This window comes from Falco punctatus (genome assembly GCF_963210335.1).
Source record: "Falco punctatus genome assembly, chromosome: 1".
Lineage (NCBI taxonomy): Eukaryota > Metazoa > Chordata > Aves > Falconiformes > Falconidae > Falco > Falco punctatus.
The window spans coordinates 61,232,971-61,253,753 of record NC_137580.1 but is presented as its reverse complement, the minus strand read 5'-3'; the positions used below and the strand labels follow the sequence as shown (position 1 = coordinate 61,253,753).

Genomic DNA, 20,783 nt, shown 5'->3' with positions numbered 1-20,783 from the left:
GGGCTTATCCCCCTCGACGCAGCATTCATTAGACCACAACCAGAACATCGTGGGGCTTTGGGCCCCCCAGCACAACATAAGTCCTGGGGAAAGCAACCAAGCTGGTAGGGACCAGATCACTCATCCTCTAAGCAGAGGCTGCATGGCCAGGGCTTGTTCAGCCTGCATAAGACATAACTTTGGGAGGACCTAACAGGACCTCCAGGGAGGCATCAAGGAGGTCGAGACAGTTGGGTTCTTCATAATGGCACAGGGTGGAAGGACAAGAGCCAGCATGTATAAGTTGAAACAAGAGGATCAGATTTGATACAAGGGAAAACTTTTCCACCATGAGAACAGTCCACCAGTGGAGCAAGCTGCCCAGCCATGTTGTACAGGCTCCATCCATCTCTGGAGCTTTTCAAGCCACAGCCAGACAAAACCCTGAACAACCTGGTCTGACCTCACATCTAACCCTGCTTTGATTAGGAGGTGGGACTAGATGAGCTAAGGTCCTCTCAAATACAAATGAATTATTCCACAACTATAATCCTAAAATAGGTCTAGTAAAATGGAGATCTGACTGTAGCTCTAGCAAAAAGAGCATCAACCTTACCTGAGGGAAGATGGTAAATAACTGTGTTTAGAAAGATCTTTACAAAAACCAGAAAGACGCCACAGAAGTTGCATAAACCACTGTAAAGAAAACTCTATTCTGCCCTCAGTTTTCTAGTTCAGCTAAGAGAAATCTTTAGAACTTGGTAAGCTGAATATCCATCTAGACAACTGCAGGAGAGAAGCTGATGGAACATGTATATACATTTGACTCAGAGAAGCAGAAATGCTGCAGTACAATAATGCACAAGAACTGTAAAATTGTAGATAAACAGTCATTCACCAGAAAAAAAAGAAGACATCTTGAGAGCTGATATGTAATCTAAAAGTGCTGGAGCTCTCAGATTAGGACAAACTAGCCACTACTCAAAATTCTGATTTTCTTCCTCCTTGTATGGTCAGCAAGGTGTGCAGAAATTTTGCCAGTCGTCTTGGAGTAACTACTCTCTGCTGATTACAAACCCATAGCCAAGCATACACTGCAGAATCACCAATTTCAAACTAAAATCTACCTAACCAACCTTTCACAACATTTTGGGGTATTTTTCTCTCCAAACATGGGAATGGCATAGAACATTGCTGTGAAAGCAGCTGTCATATTTCTTCCTCCTTAACGCTGGATAAAATTTCTTAATTAACGTGCTTGAGACTTTTAACTTTTCCACATGTCTGTAAGTGGACCAACACAACTAATAAATCCATGATTTAATAACTTCTAACTGACTGCAAGCCTACAGCTTTTCAAATCTTCTGTTCACCTCTGAGACAAATGCACTCTTTGGCATCTGCACCTGCATGGTGGACTGTCTTTTCAGCTTTTGCGGCGTCTGGCTTGGAAGCAAAGTGCTTCTGACAGTCAGGAGCTGCAGACCATGAAGGCTGAAACGCAAATGCCCAAAGATGTCCAGTTAATCCCAGCAGAGTGAGAACTAGGGTTTTTTGATATATCTTGTTGTCATTTTAATCTCTTTTACCACCTGAATATAACTTAGAGTTATTTCATAAGCTCCTGAGTTGCAACTGCTGTAAGACACCGAAGTAGAAGAGGCAAGGCTGAACAGAGATGTCAAGTATCTTCGATCTTATCATCTTTTTTTCTCCACATTTACTGCAGCTGGTGTTTACAAGGAGACTGGCTGCGCTGGTGACACAGGGGAACATCCAAGATATCCAACAACCTGCAGCTTTTCACAAAGTGAAGTACTACTCCTCCTGCTTGTGCCTTTTTAAATCACCTTTGATGAAGGCTCCATGAAGGAGGTATAATGTGTGGGAAACTATTGGACAGACATCTGCAATAACACAGGACCAGGGAGGAAATAAAGGGGGTTTTTTGGTTCACTTCGTTTGGTTTTGTTTTCTGTTTGTTTCTTTGTTTTTTCACAATTGTAGCAGAATTGACCAGCAGAAAACAAAATACGAAAAAGCAAACAAACAAAAAACCTCTTATAAATCATACTATCTCTTAAATTTCTCTTAAAAATTAAACTTTCTCTATTTATAGAATGACCATGATACAAAGACATTTTAGGATAACCACCATATGCTTATAATTCTAAAATCACACTATTTAAGTGCATGGAAAATAACTTTCTAACATAAAAAAAAAAAAATCCTTTAATTTTGGACTTGATCAAAGAAACGTTTCCCCACTTTCTGAACAGCACGTGATGTATTTATTTAAAACAAATTTTACATTTTTCAGTAGATTCAGTGATACAGCTTAGCTATATTATTCAATAGTATTTGATGATATAGTCTACTGTGAATCATTTATACCAGTCTTCCTGGCAGTTTTCTCATTTCTCTTCCAAGGGGTTATATTCACTGCTGGTAGTGCACAGAAAAGTAGGTCAGACTGTGCATCCTGTCATTAATAAATATCAGCTTACACGCTGCAAATTCACTTACTGGTAGTCCAATAGCATACAAATAATAAGGGTAAAAAGCATTTATGTCTATAATGACTAAAATAAACACCAAGGACACACCAATCCCAACTGTTAAGCAATTTCTATGATCAGGGAGAAAACAAGGTAAAACTGATTGAGAGAGGAATGGAATGATACTCCCATACATTTAGAGATGGAGATAATTATAAAACCATGACCTGTCTTCAAGAAATCATTAAAAAGTTACAGTTCTGTTTGCCTGAGCTACTGCAGGGACCAATTTCATTAAGAATCAGCCTTCCACTGCTAAAGCATCAGGATGCCATTTACAGTTATAGCCACTAGCAGACTATCACATAATTAGAGCCTCTCTGTTTCATCACACAGCTTGCAGACGGTGCTCATCAGAATCAGGGATCAGGCTGGGACATATGCGGGACTTCAGCCAATGTAGGTGCCAATTTCCTGAGCCAGAAACATCATTCCCTGCTTGCCCTGAGCTGCAGGCAGCCAGAATCAGGAACAGCACATTCAGTAGTCAATGCTGCTAAACTGCCTGCGCTTGCAAAAAACAACAGTGACTGAGGACAGAAAGTTGTGTTACAAAAGACAGGAAAAAATCCAGGATGGAAAGGACACCCAGAGAAGCTTGGGGGATTCATCCCACACTTGCTCGTAGTCTTCCTCACTGGGAGACAACCAATGCAGCACTAGGAATGCTGCCTTGGCAAGCAAAGAGGCACCACAATATCTCAAAACTGCCTGCTACCACTCCATCACCAAATCAGTTTGCCAAGAGGAGCTACATTGCTAGGCACCTTGCACTGGGTCAGACCTTAATTCAGTGACAGAAATGGATTTGCCACTTCTTTAACTATGGCTAATTTTCTCTAGAAATCTTTATTCTCACTCACCCATGGAAAAAATTAAGTAGGCATCTGTCTCCATGTAGCTACAGACGTGGTAAGACACATTGCTACCAAAAAAACCCAAAGATTCTGGAAGATAAAAATCCATGTAAAGAATTTGCATTCGTTTTCTAATATTAAATTTTGCTTGACTTTTAAACCCAAAATCAAAGTTCCTGAACAGTAAATGTAATGGTTAGATTGGGGGGGGGGGGGGGGGGGGGGAAGGGGGAATAAATAAAAAAATAAAAAAATTAAAAAAAAGAGAGAAAAAAGACTAGAGAAACGTTTTTTTTTAAAAGCAGCTTTGATGGAAGTGAATATAAAAATTCTTGCTTCCATATTTTATGCACATTTTTTAAGTACTTAAAACTTTGGAATGGGAACATAAGATACATCTGATTCAGAGACTCTGCAGCCACATCCATAAATAGCTGTTTCTCTCAAACTTTTACACAGTTTAATATCTTGGACCTGATTCACAAAACTAAGAGTGTATTTTATCTTTATAGCATATGTGAAGCTGTAAGCCACTGATCTATAGATGCCATTTAACTCAGCTCTCTACACATACAAATGTTTTATAGTTATAAGTGTTCTATTGTTGTCTGCAGTATCAGTGCTTGCAATAAACACCACCGAGACTTTGCCACCAGTGCTTCGCTTCAGAACAAAAGTAACAGAAGTATTTCTTGGAGATTTAAGGTTGGCATAAGTAGTCATCAATAACCCATACATTTGGATTTGACAATATTTGTGAATGTTTCAGTAAATTCATTTTAACCCTGTGCCCATCAAGCTACGTTACTGCCCACCTACTGAGCAGCAAGCTGCTATTTGGTACCTTTCAAGTTAAGCACACAAACCCACTCCTTTTGATTTGACTATGACTAAGAATTGAATAGTTCTTCTTTACGAACTTCCCGTTTACTTTTTAAGTCACAAGGACTAACTGCAGAGCAAAGACTACTTCTAGAGAAGCTGTATAACCAGATACTTTTTAGCAGACAGAGTACACCCTGACAAGAACATCTATTCTAGTCACTATGTATCAAGCAGTGTTTTAAATCTTTAACTGAAAACACAATCATATATAGTAAGTAATTGTATCTTCCTAACAGACCTTATGTTTTCAACTTAAAGCCATGGTTTAAATTTCAAGGCACAAAACCTATAGGTAGTACACTTGGCACTACACAGAGAGATAATCAGTCATACTTAACACAGGCTTCAATTCAATTTCAGAAGTGGAGAATGGCAGCCGCCTCTGGAAGTCTGAGAAAGAAATCAAATGAAATTTGGGAAACGCACAGGAGTACTGCTGGCTCAAATTCAGAAGCCAATTTTACTTCAGCAGTCAGTTTTGAAACTTTTCATAAAGTAACCAGGGATCTCAGAAAAGGAAAAAACATAGGGTTTGCAAAATACTGTATAAAAATACAAATTTGCTTTGACCAAAGTCCATTGCTGCCTTAGCAGCCAATTTAAAGACAGGGTATTTAACTGGTATTTGACAACAGCCAACTGCAATATTATATTTGGCTATAGAAATATAAGTACATTGTAAAAAACGTAGGTGATTACAAGACATGATCAGCAAGTACCATAAATCCTTTGATCCATTTGGAGAACATACTGAGCAAAGAGCTCAAAGCCAAAATCCAGCTGACCTAATCTTGGGCCTCATCTTTTTTTTGTTTTTTCTCCCTCTCTTTTTTTTCCCTCTATCAGCTTCTATCTTCACATTTTCTCCCATTTCTGATCCTCTGATGATACTGTGCCATGCCTACAGGGCATGCATTAATTCTGCCTCTACACTGTGATGAATTAAGCAGCTTTTTATCCTGCTTTAATTCCATTCCACTGATGTTACACAGACTCAAAAACTCAATTCAGCATTAATCAATCTGATCCTCCAGCAAAAATCTTCCATGACTATTAACATCTTTAGCAGCTGGATGTCATTCCATGTTTTTCTGTTCCATAATGAAGGTAGCTGTGGACAGATCCTCAAAAACAAATATGTGGTTTATAAGCTCTCCAGACTGTACTGTGAATGTCTTGTCGCCCTCTTCAACTGTGCTGAAGTCACTAACTCTTTCCCAAATGAGGCACATCACTCACCAGGTGGCAATGGTTCCTCCCTTTCCCTCCACTGAAGTAGTTCAGAAAATGCTTATTGCTCATTTCTATGTTCCACAGGAAATTTATTTTCCTTCTTCAAAATTATAAACTCAAGCTATATTTTCAGACAGGATTCCCTGAGCAAAACCTTAAAATTAAAATCAGTGACATGTAATTATGGATCAAAACTGAACATATACAACTAATTCCTATTTATTGGATAACCCTTTCATCAGCCCAGTTGGTATTTTCACTAAAAACATCTGTCACAGCACTGTCAGATTTTCACGCATTCCTTCTTACATGCAATTCCAAATCACAAACTGGCAGGAAAATAAAACAAACAGAACAAAACCCCCAAAAGGATCTCAACATCAAAGTTCATCAAGAACAGTTCTGACAAACAACTGTCAGAAACTGCAAATTACTACTGATTCTGCCTTTCCCAAAGCATGGAGTGGGTAGCTACTCCAAGTCCATTACAGTTCTACTAACCGGAGTTAGAGACACCCAAGAAGGAAGACGTAAGAATAATTATTTTCTTTGCATATAGTTTACTGAATTAAATTCATGTTTTCTGAGTACAGACATGTGGATGCCAAAGGAAAGAATTCCATTTGCACTTCAGGTTACTGTTGTTCCATATATCCTAGGTCAAAATTTGAATAGCTTCAGCTGTCAAAGTTCAATGTACTCACTGTACATTGCCTGTATTTCCTCATCTTTTTTAGAGGAAGAACAATAAATCTGTAACCCTCAGGTTTTGATAAACACATTAAAGATTAACACTTAAAGGCCCATTAATTTTAAACACAGAGGAAGTTATTTGGGTGAAAAAGACAATTACTACTGCCAGACAGGGGTTGTGAGATGACAGTACCATCAAAATCAAGATAATGGAACTAAATTAGAGAGAAGCAATTTGTAGTCAGGTGTTTTAAAACCAATTCATTTACACATTTAACTCCAGTATTCTACAACCAGCAGGAAGAAAACTGCTTGCTAGTGTTCAATAACTTTCTCTTTTTCCTTAAAAGGTTAAAGCAGCACAAGCACTTAACCGAATCCACTAATAAGAGACAGAACTCTAGACATAGTAACACTACAGTTAAAGTCTGTGAATTCCTTTTTCTGTTTCTAAAACCTTTTTGTTTCTAAAATGCTGCTCAGTATTGTAACTACTCGGCTTTAGGGAAGAAAGGAAACACCTTAGTACTTTTTCTTCCCTTCTAAAAAAAGATACAATGTCTCTCCTACAACACTCAGTTGAAATTGCAGAAAATATTCAAAATACTACATTTGAAACACTTTCTCATTACTAAAAGCTCAAATAGACCACCTGCGTTATAACTCTGTGGAGTCCCAATGCACAATGGTTAACGCTGTTTCCTGTACGTTGTCGTTAGCGTCAATGGTAGTAGATGCAGTAAAATAAGCAGCTATATACGTCCTCTTTAGCAGGCAGTGCTGCAGGAATAAAAGATGCACTGAGCAGACAGGCTGGCTTCAAAGCACTGAAATGCTTACAGTCTATTCCTGCCGTTGGCTTTCGTTCTCAGAGTTGTTAGCTATTCCTTCTGTTGTTTACACTAAATATTCATTAGTAAGACAAGACGTAATTTTATTTTATCTTAATATGCCAAAACCAAGGGAAAACATCCAGATATAAATAAAAGATGGAATTAGTGGAATTTGCGGACAACTGCTAAGCTGAATTCAAAAACTGGTGAGCCAGGCAGAATGGGGAAGGGGGGTGGGATGAAACAAACAAACAAAGAAACAAACCAAAAAATCACCTATGTCCATAGAAAGGAATTAACTAAAAGATGTTTTAGCAGAGCCCCAGGATTCCTTCTTCCTCCCCTCCCATTACAGGCCTTTTGCTTTGAGCAGTTCTCAAGGAATTACAGCACCACGGTTTATACTTTGAAGCCGGTTTCAAGCATGCCATTTCCTTAAGAGGTACTCACTTTCAGGTAAGCTAAAACTCAGAATTCTGTTATACAGAATCACACAGAAGAAATAATACAGTAGACCATTCAAACAGTAGTGCCCAAATCAAGCCTATTGTACTGTGTAAGCATCACAGCGCCATGTACGTTAGGACAGATGTTAACTATAGGGTCACTTTGACCCGGAACATCCTTGCCCTCCTCATGTCAGCTCACAGCTCCCCTTTCCAGGCTTGCTTTGTCAGTTTTTCCCACCACCTTCCAGAAAACTCACTTGCTTGTGCTGGAAGTAGACACTTTAGTCCTCTTCTCATGAAGGCACAGCAACTCAAGACCCAGCTTCTAGTTGAAAAGCAGCATTTAAAACTAACAGATCTGATTGCTGTTAGTGAAAAGAAGACATAAAAAGCCAACCTCCAATATAGAAACCACATCAAGTCTTCACAGCTCCCTCCAAAACAGAGGTGCTAGGCCTGGCAATCATTTTTTGCTTAATGTCTCAACTGCTCAGCCAAGCATCTGTGAGACAGAAATTTGATCACAGCCTTCTGTTAAAAAAACCCAACAAACAGTAGTCCAAAATTAGGTACCAGACTGCTGAGATTTTCGACACGAATAGCTGAAGTCTGGCCAAGTTATATTGGCACATAAATGCACTCAGCTTGACTTGGGTATTTTCCCCTCACCGCTGTTCCTTAAACAGATGCTAAATGACCAGTAGCCACAAAGAACCTCACCTACAGTAGAAGGGAAAGGGGAAACAACAGCTAACTCGTATTCCTTTGTGCCATTATTATAATACTGTTCATGAAACATCAGTATGCTGTGCATCAGCCTCTAAAATTCAAAGATTAAATTGTTTTTCTACCAGCTATATACCGCAACTGAACCTAAAATTAATTCCAGCGAGCCTAGTGAGCTGGTCATTTAATAACTCCTTCTGGCTCAACAGCTCAAGTTCACAGAAATACTCAGATCACAACCCATCTCCAGCACGTGATTCATTATTTGCCCGACACCGAGGACCCGCCAAGGTGCACAGTCAGGATGACTTCTGAATGAACGGCAGGCCGCTGATGCCAAGGAAGGACCACGAAGTTCTGGCAGCCGGGCATTTTCCAGAGGACTGAAGAGCGGCACGGGGAGAGACGAGGATTTCGTGTTACCTGTTCTGGCTTCCACACCAGCTGGCAGAGCACCCTGCGTGCGTGTATGTACATACGTGTATGCGTGTGTGTATGTACATACGTGTATGCGTGTGTGCCGTCACCCAGGGGAGGAAAGCCAAGGGGCGGCTAACTTCGCTCACGCCGACCTGCACCGGGAGCCCCTGCCCGGGATGGGACGGGACGGGACGGGACGGCGCACGCGCCGCGGAGGAAAACTCCCGCGCGAGAGCCCCCGTGCGCGCGGCTGCCTCCTCGCGTGGGGCTGGGGACCACGCGCGGCCGAGCGGCGGAGGGACAAGGCGGTGAGGAGGCCCAGCGTGACCCCGGCCACCTGCGGCCGACTGGGACGCGGGTCCCTCCGCCAGCCTCCAGCCCAGCCCAGCCTCGGCCGGCAGCGTGAGGCGGCGCAGCCGCGGACCCCGGCCCCGGCCCCAGCCCCAGCCCCAGCCCGGCCCGCGGGCGTGGCGGCCCCGGGCCAACGAACAACAGTAACCGCCGCCCCGCGGCCCCGTCCCGGCAGGAGCCCGGCTTCGCTCCGCCAGCAGGTGCAGGGGCGGCGGCGGCGGCGCCCACCCCCGTCCCGCCGGAGCCCGCCGCGCCCCCCGCCCGCCGCGGCGGCACTCACGCAGGCAGAGCTGGGTGACATAAGCGTAGTAGGACCAGCAGAGGATGCTGGAGATGAAGAGCACCGGCACCCAGTAGAGCAGCCGCTGGCAGCGCCGCCGCACGCCGCCCCAGTCGCCCGCCGCCCCGGCTGGCGGCGGCGCCGCCGCCATCTTCCCGCACCGCATCCCGGCCGCTCGCTCCGGGTGCCCGGGCTCCGGCCGCGCACCCCGCCGGAGCCCGCCCCGGTCCCTCCCTCCCGCGCTGACAGGGCTCTCCGGCAGGGCCGCTCCTCCCACCGCCCGCCCGCCCGCCGCTCCCCCCGGGCAGGGCAGGGCAGCGGTAGGCCGGGGGGAAGGGCCGCCCGAGCGGCCGCAGCGTCCCCTCGAGGTGGGGCCGCGGGGCAGGGGCGCTCCGGCAGCCTGCGCCGCCGTGAGAGGGGCCGCGCTCGCCCCCGCCGTGGCGGCCGTGAGAGGGGCCGCGCTCGCCTCCCCTGTGGCGGGGCTGAGGGGCCTGAGCAGCCGCCGCCGAGGGGCAGCGCCGCCCGCCACGGAGCGCCCCGAGGCACGTGCGGCAGCGCCGGTGCGTGGCGGGGCGGGAGCCGCCCGGTTCCTTCCCTCCGGCACGGGGCGGCGGCACCCAGCCGCCCCGGGAAAGGCCTCGGCACACTTGGCTAAGATAAGTGCTGCCCCGCCGGCAAACACTGCTTCAGGGCGACGGCGTAAGGCACCGAGAGCGCGGCGGGCCGCGGTGGCCGGGCCTGCGCCCCGCGGGTGTCGGGCCAAGGGACAGCGGCGTGGGGCTGTGCTGACTCACTCTTTCCCGAAAAGGCATTATGTTGCGGTAATGAAACTTTTGTGAAACGTAGTAAACCCAGAGCACGTTGCAGGATGTACACCAAAATTGTTGCTCAATTATCCTTCCAGAATTAGAAATGCCGAGCGCGGCCGCAGCATTGCTGCAATCTGCTCATCTCTGGGAGCAACAGCAGCGTGGCAGGTAGGACGGAGCTGGTTGATTAAAATGTGTTTGGACTTTGAAAAAAGGCTTGTGTAGTATCTCACATGGGAGACTACGCATGGAGCAAAGTAATCACAACCTGGAAGGCGTATGACTGCTGTTGGTTAAGAAACAAGCTGTGAGAGAGAGGAGAAAAAAAAACCAACAAACCGGAAAATATGACTAAAACGGTAGTAGGTGTGCTGCCAGGTTCCACAGTATGAAGCGGAGTTGCTAGCATGTTTATTGAAGAGAGGGAAAAAGAAGTTGACCATATGGCTGCAGCATTTTTCTGTAATGCAGAATCATGCACCCCTCATTATTGTAAGTTTAGGCTGAGGAATTTCCGTTAGCCACGGTGAACCGGGTGAATGAGCAATAGAGAGTGATGTATTGAGAGGAATATTACATAGCCCATGGCAGTAAATCATCTTCGCCTATGCAAGAAAATATATCACCGTGAATGGCTCAGTGAAACATCTCTGCAACGTATAGCTATTATAGAAGAGAAACGAATGAAATATGCCATAGAAAGATTGGACTATAATAGCTTAAGATTCTGCATAATGGGGAATTACATATTATACGTTAAAAAGGTGGAGATACTGTGAATGGTGCTTTAAAAAAGAGATCTGATGTTCCTGCATACTGTATTTCATAAAACAAGAGGAAAGGACCAAACCCAACATGACATAGACAATAAAAGCACTTTATTTTACCTGAATTAATTATGCAAGTCACTGCTAAGGCCAACATTTTAATAGACCATTTAAAGGTTATTCAAAACAGATTTTAAAAGTATAAGGAACAAGATTACTGCTGCCTGAATGCATACTCTGTGCTTTACTGGCAAAAGTGAAAAGAAATGAAGGCAATTGATTTCATTTGATGGCTTTTCTCACTTATTTGGAAACAGCTGACAGTGACTTCTCTCAGATACAAAGGATAACGCATCTAACTTGTTGTGTGTTTCCAGGGATACGTGGCTGTACCATGAGAAGTTAGCAGCTGGATGCTGTACATATAAGGATGTAGGTTTTGCATCGCACCTGGGGGCTATGAAAATCTTTCTCCTATAAACCATTTTAAAATGCTGTATGTGATACGGGGCTTATTAACAACTACACATGCCAGGTAAACATAGTAGAAGTTAGAGAAAACTCTTTAGTATAGTAATTAATTATTTGAAATAATAGCTATTATACAAATTATGTATATAGAGAGGTGGCAGTTTGCCAGAGAGGTGAGAATAAGAAAAAAAATCGTGTGTTACTAAGACCTCAAATTATATCATAAAATATCTGGTCAAATGAGCTTGAGTAGTCCAGCTTTCTAACTTTCCCATGACCACTACCACCTTCTTCTCACTGCTAAGATTTCACAATAATCAGAATTTTCTTATTTAGTATGCTAATAATTACATTAATGATAATTATAGCATACTGTTTACCAGAGTCCCCAAATCATTGTCATTCTGGTTCAAAATTAGCCTGTTTAGTGAACTAAACAGCCAAACCTCACTTTAATTTAGTTGGGACAAAAGAGCCTGCCTTGACTGATGCTCCCAATTACCTTGGAGCACCCCTTGGTCAGAGAGCTCTAAAGAATCCCTCTGTCCTCTTGAGCTTGTGGCTTTTCCCCATGGACATGGGCTCTCTAGCTCGCCTTCGTGCCCACAGTTCTTTGCTATTCCCTCCACGACTCTTATCACTGTCCAGATGGGTCATGAGAGACCCTTTCCTTCTGTGCCTTTCTTCCTCTCTCTGTGGTACCACCTGCAGAAATTTTACGTAACAGCAAAAAAACCTCAAGAGCAAGCATATTCAAAGGATCATCGCATTATGGCAGAAATAAATTCTGGGATGATCTAAACCATTCATGGACAGATTTCCCAAATGACTGTACTGGGGCAGCCTCTCTCAACAATGAGAGAGGTTATCTGGGGCACAGTTTATTGATGTTTGTATGAAATGTTCACAAGAAAAAGAGGAAACAAAGGTTATTTACAGGCTTTTCTTGTCAGAAGCTGGGCTAAAGGTAGCTGGGGTTTGAGGAGGAGGCTTGAGTGTTTGGCAAATCAAACCAAAATGTTCTTGTCATAAGCAGAACCACTCAGCTTTTCCCCTCAGACAAGGTATATGCAAGGTGTTGCTGGTGGATTTTATTTTTTAAGTGTCTTTCCTGGAATCCGTATGGGTACTTCTAACATTACCATGTCTGACTATTTTCTGTCTCGGGTTCTGTGACCTAGGTAGTGAGAAGGGATGTTACAAGAAGGGGCTGCCACCTGCAGCTCTGGGGCCAGGCATCCTCTTGCCAGGCAGCTGGAGCCCAGCCTGGGACCTGGTGTCTCCATCCCAGGCTGTTGGATGTGGCCGCTGCTTTCCTGCTCAACCAGTGGCAACTTGAACAGCACCTACATACAGGACTCACTCAAGTACCAACATCCAAGTCCCTTTCTCCCCTTCAGCTGTCAGGGCGGAGGTACACTAGTGAAACCACGCACACACACCCTCCTCTCTGTGCTCACAAGTACACATGCAGTTGCACATCCCCGAGTATAGGCACAGCCTCCTTGGCTGTCTGACACCTCTGCCTGAACCCCCGGCCCTCTTACCTGCTCAGTGGTCCCGTACTCACCAGCTGGTCCAGCTTGGTGCTCCCTGCATTTTGATAAGGTCTTTGTCCAGCTGATCTGGCTGAAACAAGCATCCTCCTGCTCCACATACCCTTATTGATCAGTCTGGCTGACCAGGGCTGTTCCCTGCTGTTGTCTCTCTGAGCATTGTTTGGTTGGGTTTGTGCCTCTGCATGTTTGGCTTCCTCCCTTCTCCTCATCATTCCACTTGACAAGGTTCTTGATCAGAAGCTGGTTAACAAAGCAGGTGCTCTCTCCTTCCACATGTACTGACAGTTAGATTCCAGCTGGGTTCAGATACAGAAGTGGAGAGTGGAAATAGCGCCTCTTTCTGAAGGAAAGCATCTCGGTACCCTAGCATGCAGTCCTAATTAAAAACTCCCCCTGTGCAAGTCCAGGGGGCTCTGCTTTGTTGAACTACCTTTAAATTGTAGTTCTAATTGCTGACATTAAAAGTTCTTTGCTACTTATAGTCAGATGCTGCTGCATTTCCACAGTGCTCACTGTATATGGGTAGCAGTTAAGAGCATTTTGGTGCATTTAAGAAGTAAGGAACTAATAGGAAATCTGATGTTAGTAAACAGTAGTAGAAGGTTCACACACGTCTAATGAAGTTACACAGATTTCTTGAATGTATTTTCTTAAGATGTGACAAACAGTTCCTGATAATCAACTTCATAAAATAACAGTTGCAAAATGGAAGGAAATTTAAAGCGAGGATGTTTAACATATGGCAGAGAAAAACTGTCTGTTACCTATAATCTAGCACAGTGAGTCTCTTTGGAGCTCAGTTTTGTACCAGTTTGAAAGGTCATAAAATTTCAAAACAGTAAGAATAAAAAAGTAAAATGAGTCACAAAAGAAACAAAAGAAAAGTGATTATGAAAATAGCAGTGTTCTCCTTAATGTGCAGCGAACTGAATACCACAGTACTGCAGTTAAGACAGCATTTGTCAAGGAATTACTTTAGCATTCATCTAGCCTCTTGTGGATTTAATATCCAAGGCTGGCCAGAAACGTTCACGTTTACCGTCCATTCATAGGTTATGATCAGTAACTGGAAATACTCTATGTGTATCTAGCTCATTACACTTCAGCTATAAAATTACACTCAGCTCATAAGGCTACCCTTACGGCAACTGACTGTGGAAAAGTAAGTCTTCATGTTGTTACATCATTTTAAGATGTCTTGGATTTACTGTACTAGAGTAGTTTGAAAATTATAAAGCATGATTCATTTTATACTATCATAATAACCTTCTGATCATTTTAAGCACAGTATTTCTTTCATTATTTGGACAATTAAAAAAATCCCGAAGTAAGTATATGCAGAATACAGTGAATGATAAATAAACACAAATGAAAAATGGTCTTAATTTAAGAACTATTTTTCAGACTAGGCACTTGGAACTTACAGATTCTGAACATCTCCTCTGCGCAGGCAATCTGATATGGTGGAATACTTTCTCCCCCACCACATCCCGCAAATTCAGTGGAGCAGCAAGAGGAGGAGGGACAGTACACCAGGAGTATAAATAGTTGCTCTCTCACACAAGGGCAATACACAGACCAGCAGCTAGAAACAAGCATACATGTAGACACAGACAAACAGGCATACGGCGCTAATTAGGTGAACCAGTGGCTCTAGAGGGATGCTCCCTGACCTTCACAGTGACCACACCGCTTGCTTCTCTCCAGAATGTTTGGATGTTGGACCACACTTACCACACACAGAAAAAGAAAACTCTGCAACAACTCTGGCGTGATACCACTTAGAAAATAGATGTTGTATCCCAGCTGGAGTCAAGTACCATCTGTGTATAGTTTGTGGCTCCCAGCTACATGAAAACAAGCAGCTTAGTACCATCTCCAGTCCCAGTCTAGCTGGCAGATGTATTTTGATTGAAGGGCTGGCCCAGCTATACTCATCCTTTTGCTCTCCCTTCACCCTAACTAGATACTTAATTATTTGCAACTGTTTGGATACCCAAACCTAACTGTTGTTGTATGCTTGTTTTTTGTTGTTGGTTTTTGGGGTATTTTTGTTTGTTTTTACTTTTCCACAGTATGGAAATTTGCCTGGTTCTCCACAGGAGAGGCTCATTTAGCTCCTCTTCAAGTAACAATGTCCTTGCCTGGAACTTTTTGGTTCCTACCCCTGGATTGATACAGCACTGTATTTATCAGTCTGCCTTCAGGGAAGCTGTTTAAAGTCCTATTTGGGCTCATTATCCACCCACTCTTCTGTCACTTTCAGCAGTAACTTTTTCATTGTGTTGTTTTTTCCCAGATATATTAATCTTAAGAGTTTTAATTCCACTGCTGCTTCCCCTTTTGTCACTTAAGGTGGGAAACATGGGAAATCAAACCAGTACTAGTTCTGGTGCAATGGAGATCTGTACAGTGCCCCAAGGCATGCCTCTGCTTAGGCAAAAAATCATGATCCCTGGAGCAGAAAGCCCCTAAAGAGCTGTATGTAAGAAACCTTATCTCACCTGGTGATGTCCCATGCTCTGTGCACCAATCCTGGGCTTTCTGCCCTTTGGTGCCGAAGTTATGTGGCTTAATGGTTGACTCCAAAAGCAGGCATCTAAATGTAAAACTCTCAGTCCAACAACCTGGGTGGTTTTTTAGATCACGTAAACCCTCTTTTACAGCTAATGCCTTGAAATGCCTCAACAGAGCTGAGCCACTCAGTGCCTTGGTCATACATCTAGGTTTGGCCATTGTCCAGGGATGATCTACCTGCCCATGTTCATGCTTTCTATTGCTGGGGATCCTCAGAGCATGTCTTTGCACAAAGTGCAGCAGCAGCAGTCACAGTTAATTTCTTTCCACTTCCCATGGAAGTGTTTTAATTGCCAATCTGTAAGCCAGTTCTGGAAATTTGTCCACTCTCATTATGAAATGATACAGAAAAGGATGCAAGATTCACAGTACCAGAGAAAGACGATGTATTTCCACCCCTTCTCATGCGCTGTCCACAGCACTTTTGTAATGGGGAGCTGTTTTCATTGAATCACATCTGTACTACGTGTGTGAGGTTTTTGGCTGTGTTCCTGTCTAACTGAGCCGTCTCACCCCCCTTCACAGACATGCTACTGGCCATGAAGGAAAGCACGTGAGAATGCACAGCTCCCAGGAGCAACGGCTTACGATGTCCTGGTTAACTTGCTAGTTTGCCAATTTAAAACAGTTTGTGGCATTTCTGGATCTCATGCAATTCTCTGCATGCATTTTTTTGGACAGCCCAGGTGATTAACTTCGTATTTTATTGCAGAGATTTGAATATAATTAAAGCTTATTTTTATAGCACTACGCTCATTTGAATCTAGATTGCAGCTTCTGAATCAGGGTTAGAGCAAGTTAAAGTTCATTGTTTTAAACCAGAACATACAACCTTAGGCAAATAACCTAAATGCACTTAACAGTAAAACTACTTATTGAAAAAAACATGGCATACAGGTATGGCTGCTTAAAAAGGAGAAGGATTATAAATGTATTGTCAGAAAAAAAGTGTAAATGAAAAGTTACTTGCAGTGGATAGCTATGAATCAGGAACTGGAAAAGTTCCTTTTCAATGATATTGATTTAATTTAATTTCATTTATGTTTAAATTATAGAGGACATATAAATAGGTAACTCAGCTCTATGTACTTCTAAAAAAACCCTCAGGAGTAATGGTTTATTTGATTATACTGAATAAACAGAAACATATTACTAAAATTAAAATACATTTAATATGTTGCTGTTTCTATGAACATGCATATATATCAAAATTAGGTATTTTATACTAATATTTTCAAGCAGGTACTAACATTTTTATGGAACACTCCTAGCTAATAATAATGTTCCTCTGTGGGAGGAATTTGTAAGTCAAACTAGTAGTAAAAATTAACATTACCCATTCAAGATTAAAGCACACCCTTATGTATTTAATTGTGTGTGTAGGAAAAAGAATGTAATATATCCAAGGGCACCATCTGCTGACAGTTTCAGGGTGCCAAATGCTTTCATGGATTTTCAGATACAGGGAAAAATACTGTACATTCAGACCTCACATATATTTAAAAATATTCGTATTATTTTGGCTTGGTTTTAAGGGGAGTCCAAACTTGGTATTGCTACAAATTTAGGTTCAGATTAATTTTTTAATAGTGAGCTTGTGGTCTGATTCTTTTCCTTCTGCAAATATTAGTCTGCTGTTCTTTAGCTAGAAACTGTCTTGAAAGTGGCCTCAGTGGGACAAGAGAGCAAGACACATTGTTACATAAAGGATATTATGCCATGTCTAATCGAAGTGATTAAATATATAATTCCTCTATAATTTTTTTTCCCATTTTATTTCAATGCATCCTTATCCTGATATTTAGGTGGAAGAGATCAAGTAACTATAGAAACCAGGCAGCATAACCATCAATATGTTGCAAGTCACTGTTAAATAGCATTCCTTTTTCTTCAGGCTGGTACATTTCCGTGTCATACAACACAAGAATCTGCAGTGGAAGTAATTTATATTGACTTACTGCCAAAATGTGTAAGGAGGGAAATTGCCACTGTGATCTTAAAAATCAGAAGAAGATTAGCAGGGAGCCACTTGCAGTACAGGATATTCTCCCAGGAACTAGTAATTCATCAGAGATCACACAAAAGTTCGTTAGTATCACGAAGTTACCCCAAGCTGTAGGTTTAATAGTTACCATTTTATCACAATTTACAGCTGGTCTGGGCATCAGTGGGCAGTTCCTAAGCATCCTCTGAGTATCTTCTTACATTATTAGAGTTTTGTTAACTTACAGAAGAGAACAAGAGACTATTTTTAAAAAATCCTTCATTTATGCAACTTTTTCACATAATTTAGGTGCAGCCCACACATTTTTTTTTTGTTACCAAGAATCTGGCAGATTTGGAATAAGGTTTTATTGAGCACAGTAACTGCTGCCTATCCGAGGGGTGCCTCTATAGCAGATGGCATGCCCCATTACCCTGCCTTGTTTTCACCTGTCTGTCCTTGCACTTCTAGCTCTTTTATGCAGAATTCTGTGGCAGAAAAGCAAAGCTATCTATAGAAATGACCAAAAGAAGCAAATGAGTCTATTTTTTTGTGATGGTGAGATGCTCTAATTCAAAGCGCTTGTACATTCATGTTATGCAAAAAAAGATTTTTATATGAAAAAACAGAATGAGTGACATACACTGCAAAGAAAACTAGTTTCAACTGCATTTATTTTGAAATAACAATATTATATGCATATATTCATATTTATATTAAATAACTTATTATTAAACATGAGAAAAATACTTTTAAAAACTAATCTGACACTTTCACATTCTATTTTATATTAAGTGACTACAGTTATGAAATATATAGAAAAATGATAAAATTGTCTCAAGCCAGCCATAAAAGCAAAGTGCACTATTGCCTAGGGCAGGGGAGGAGCAAAACGATGATGGTACTGCTTCCTCCCAGGACAGGATCACCATGAGTGGGCAGTAGCGAATGAAGAGGAAGGACAGGAACCCCTTCAGTAGTTCCCTAGCTTTTCTTCCCTTTTTTTGACCTTCATCACTGAAGTAGCAAACTGAGTTTTGCATATGCTGACAAGAAGCAGTGAGACAATTCTGCGTACCAAGACGATACATTAAATACAATTGATTCCCTAAATGATCACACAGGGATTGCAGCTTACCCATGTTCTGTTGTGTCAATTCAAGAACCTTTATCCCAATTTATTTGACTTTTCTTGTTGTCAGTCGTTTAAGGACATCAAGGTGGAAATTTCCTAAGTATTTATCATGAAGTATTAAACGAAGTAGCATCCTTCAAAAACTTTCTGAACTGGCTTTTTCTCAGATAAAAGCCACACATTTTTTCTAAAATTCCCAGTGTGGAATTTCTTAAAAAAGAGCTTCCTTCACGTTTTGTTTTTATTTGTTAGCAGAGATGAATCTCATTATAGATCAAGCATTTCTAAACTTAGGTGTACTTAGATACTATACATCTTTTCTGCTCACATGTGAAATAAGATGGTATTTGAGCATCATGTGCACTAAATACAATTTTGAAAAGTTTGCTTTCATGTATTTAGAGTAATAAAGATTTAAAGCTATTATTTTAGTTCCATTTTAATTGTCTGACTCCACCAAATATATGCCTTTCAGATAGTGATTTATTGACATTAGCGTGCATGTGTGTATTCAGCTATAAATATTTCAAGGCACAGCTTGTTCCTAAATAGATACAGACTTACTTAATGCCCAGTGAACCTTTCCAAGAAGGATACAAGAAGTATGTGTTCATGTTTGTTTGGGTTTAATTCATACCACCTAACAACAATCTTGCAACCGAGTAAGGAAAAACACTGCTACTGAACAGCAAAGAAAAAAATTAGAGGATATGAAAAATTAATGTAACAGTGTCCTTACCACTGTTGCAGTGACTCTGCATGGCATGAAAGGGCATAGTGGCTACTGATTGCCTGTAGTCTCCGAAACCTTTGCAACGCCTAACTTATGTCCACTACTTGATGTGTAATATTCAAATAATATTACTTAGTGAGTGTTGCTTTATACTGCTGCATGCATTTGTGTTTTGTTTTGCTTTTTTGTTTGACACAAACACGTTATTTAACTATTTTTCAGATACTACATTCCAGAGTAAAAAATTAGGCAACTATAGTTTCTACTCAGTGCCACTTCATATAAAAGTGCACTGTTCACAAGAAACACATGAAGTTTTATTCTACCAGAAACATATCAGTGAATTTATATGCATGGTGATAAAATTTATATTAAATATTACAAAGTGTGTTTTACTTAAAATGAATTCAAACATTTTGACTTTTCTTTGACATACTGCTTGTAAGACATCTTAAAATCTGTGCTATCCTCTTCAAAGAAAAATTAATAAACATAATAGTAAGACTTGGAGAATCTGAACTTTATAGTCCATACAGTACCTTTCCTAGGTAAACACCTATCATTCACATTATAACCTTAACAGCTTTATTCTTTTTAAAACAATGTTTCTAAGAGTTTAATTTGTCCATTGAACTTGTATATAATTGTTACGCTACTTAGTGTATTCTCATTCCCAATTTAGCACAAACTTTTATTAGTGCTCTTCTGAAAGCAAATTCACAGTTCTATTGATGATGCAGGCAGTTTCTCTTAATTGCCAAAATGTTTGCCTACTTAATAAATGTAAACCTAATTTTTGTTTTGCTTTAAATGACAAACATCTCGAAATAGTAAAAAATAATTTTCAAAATGTATTCTTAAAAAACCCCGCTTTTGCCAATCAGGTGATAATTAGTTTGTCATTTAAATAAAATACATACTGAAAAGCAGCTGTAAGAGTTGATGTTCACTACACTAAGTGGAAAAGAAGTCCCATGTTTTCTATTGCAGATGGAAGATACACAATTCACCTGGTTTAGTTTGTTCTTCATTAAGAATTCATAGGGATAAACAGTTCCCTCCAGTGCAGATAATCCTTCTTCCTTCATCTCAGTGTATCTCGTCTCCGAAATTGCTTCCATAGATCTCTGAGATGTTCACTGGTTACAGTCATCACACAAGAATAATATTCCTTCCAACCATACTTCGGAGTCTCCTGTTAAAAGTGAAAAACATACAATTGGAAAAAATACATCATTCACTAAATTCCTTAACACTACTTTAAATTTTACTCAGATTCATACACACTAGGTGTATGTTTTAGTATTAAAATCATGAAAGATCAAGTACTTCTATAGCTCAGAAATACTTTTGTAAAATGAAGGTTATAAATCCATACACAGGTTAAGTACGCAAAATGTATTTCACCTCATAGCACACAATTAGCATTCAACAAATAGCTTATTTATATTAAAAGCTGCAAGAAAGGATTTTATCTTTTTTTC

The 20,783-nt window shown here is 41.3% G+C and overlaps 2 protein-coding genes across 9 annotated transcripts in view; both read right to left on the bottom strand.

Moving 5' to 3' along the window:
• ZDHHC2 (zDHHC palmitoyltransferase 2) overlaps positions 1 to 9,526 on the bottom strand; it is a 35,269-nt gene extending 25,743 nt beyond the window's left edge. The window contains exon 1 of the mRNA XM_080391751.1: positions 9,265 to 9,526. Coding sequence (XP_080247877.1) covers positions 9,265 to 9,430 — 166 coding nt within the window. The 5' untranslated portion in view covers positions 9,431 to 9,526. The remainder of the gene's footprint in view (positions 1 to 9,264) is intronic.
• An 8,256-nt stretch (positions 9,527 to 17,782) lies between these two features.
• MICU3 (mitochondrial calcium uptake family member 3) overlaps positions 17,783 to 20,783 on the bottom strand; it is a 57,867-nt gene continuing 54,866 nt past the window's right edge. For all 8 annotated transcript variants that reach the window (XM_080390259.1, XM_080390257.1, XM_080390263.1 and 5 more), the window contains one exon: positions 17,783 to 20,494. Coding sequence is in view for 4 of the 8 variants with exons in the window: in XM_080390257.1 (XP_080246383.1) it covers positions 20,384 to 20,494 (111 nt within the window). In the remaining 4 variants the exon portion in view is untranslated. The remainder of the gene's footprint in view (positions 20,495 to 20,783) is intronic.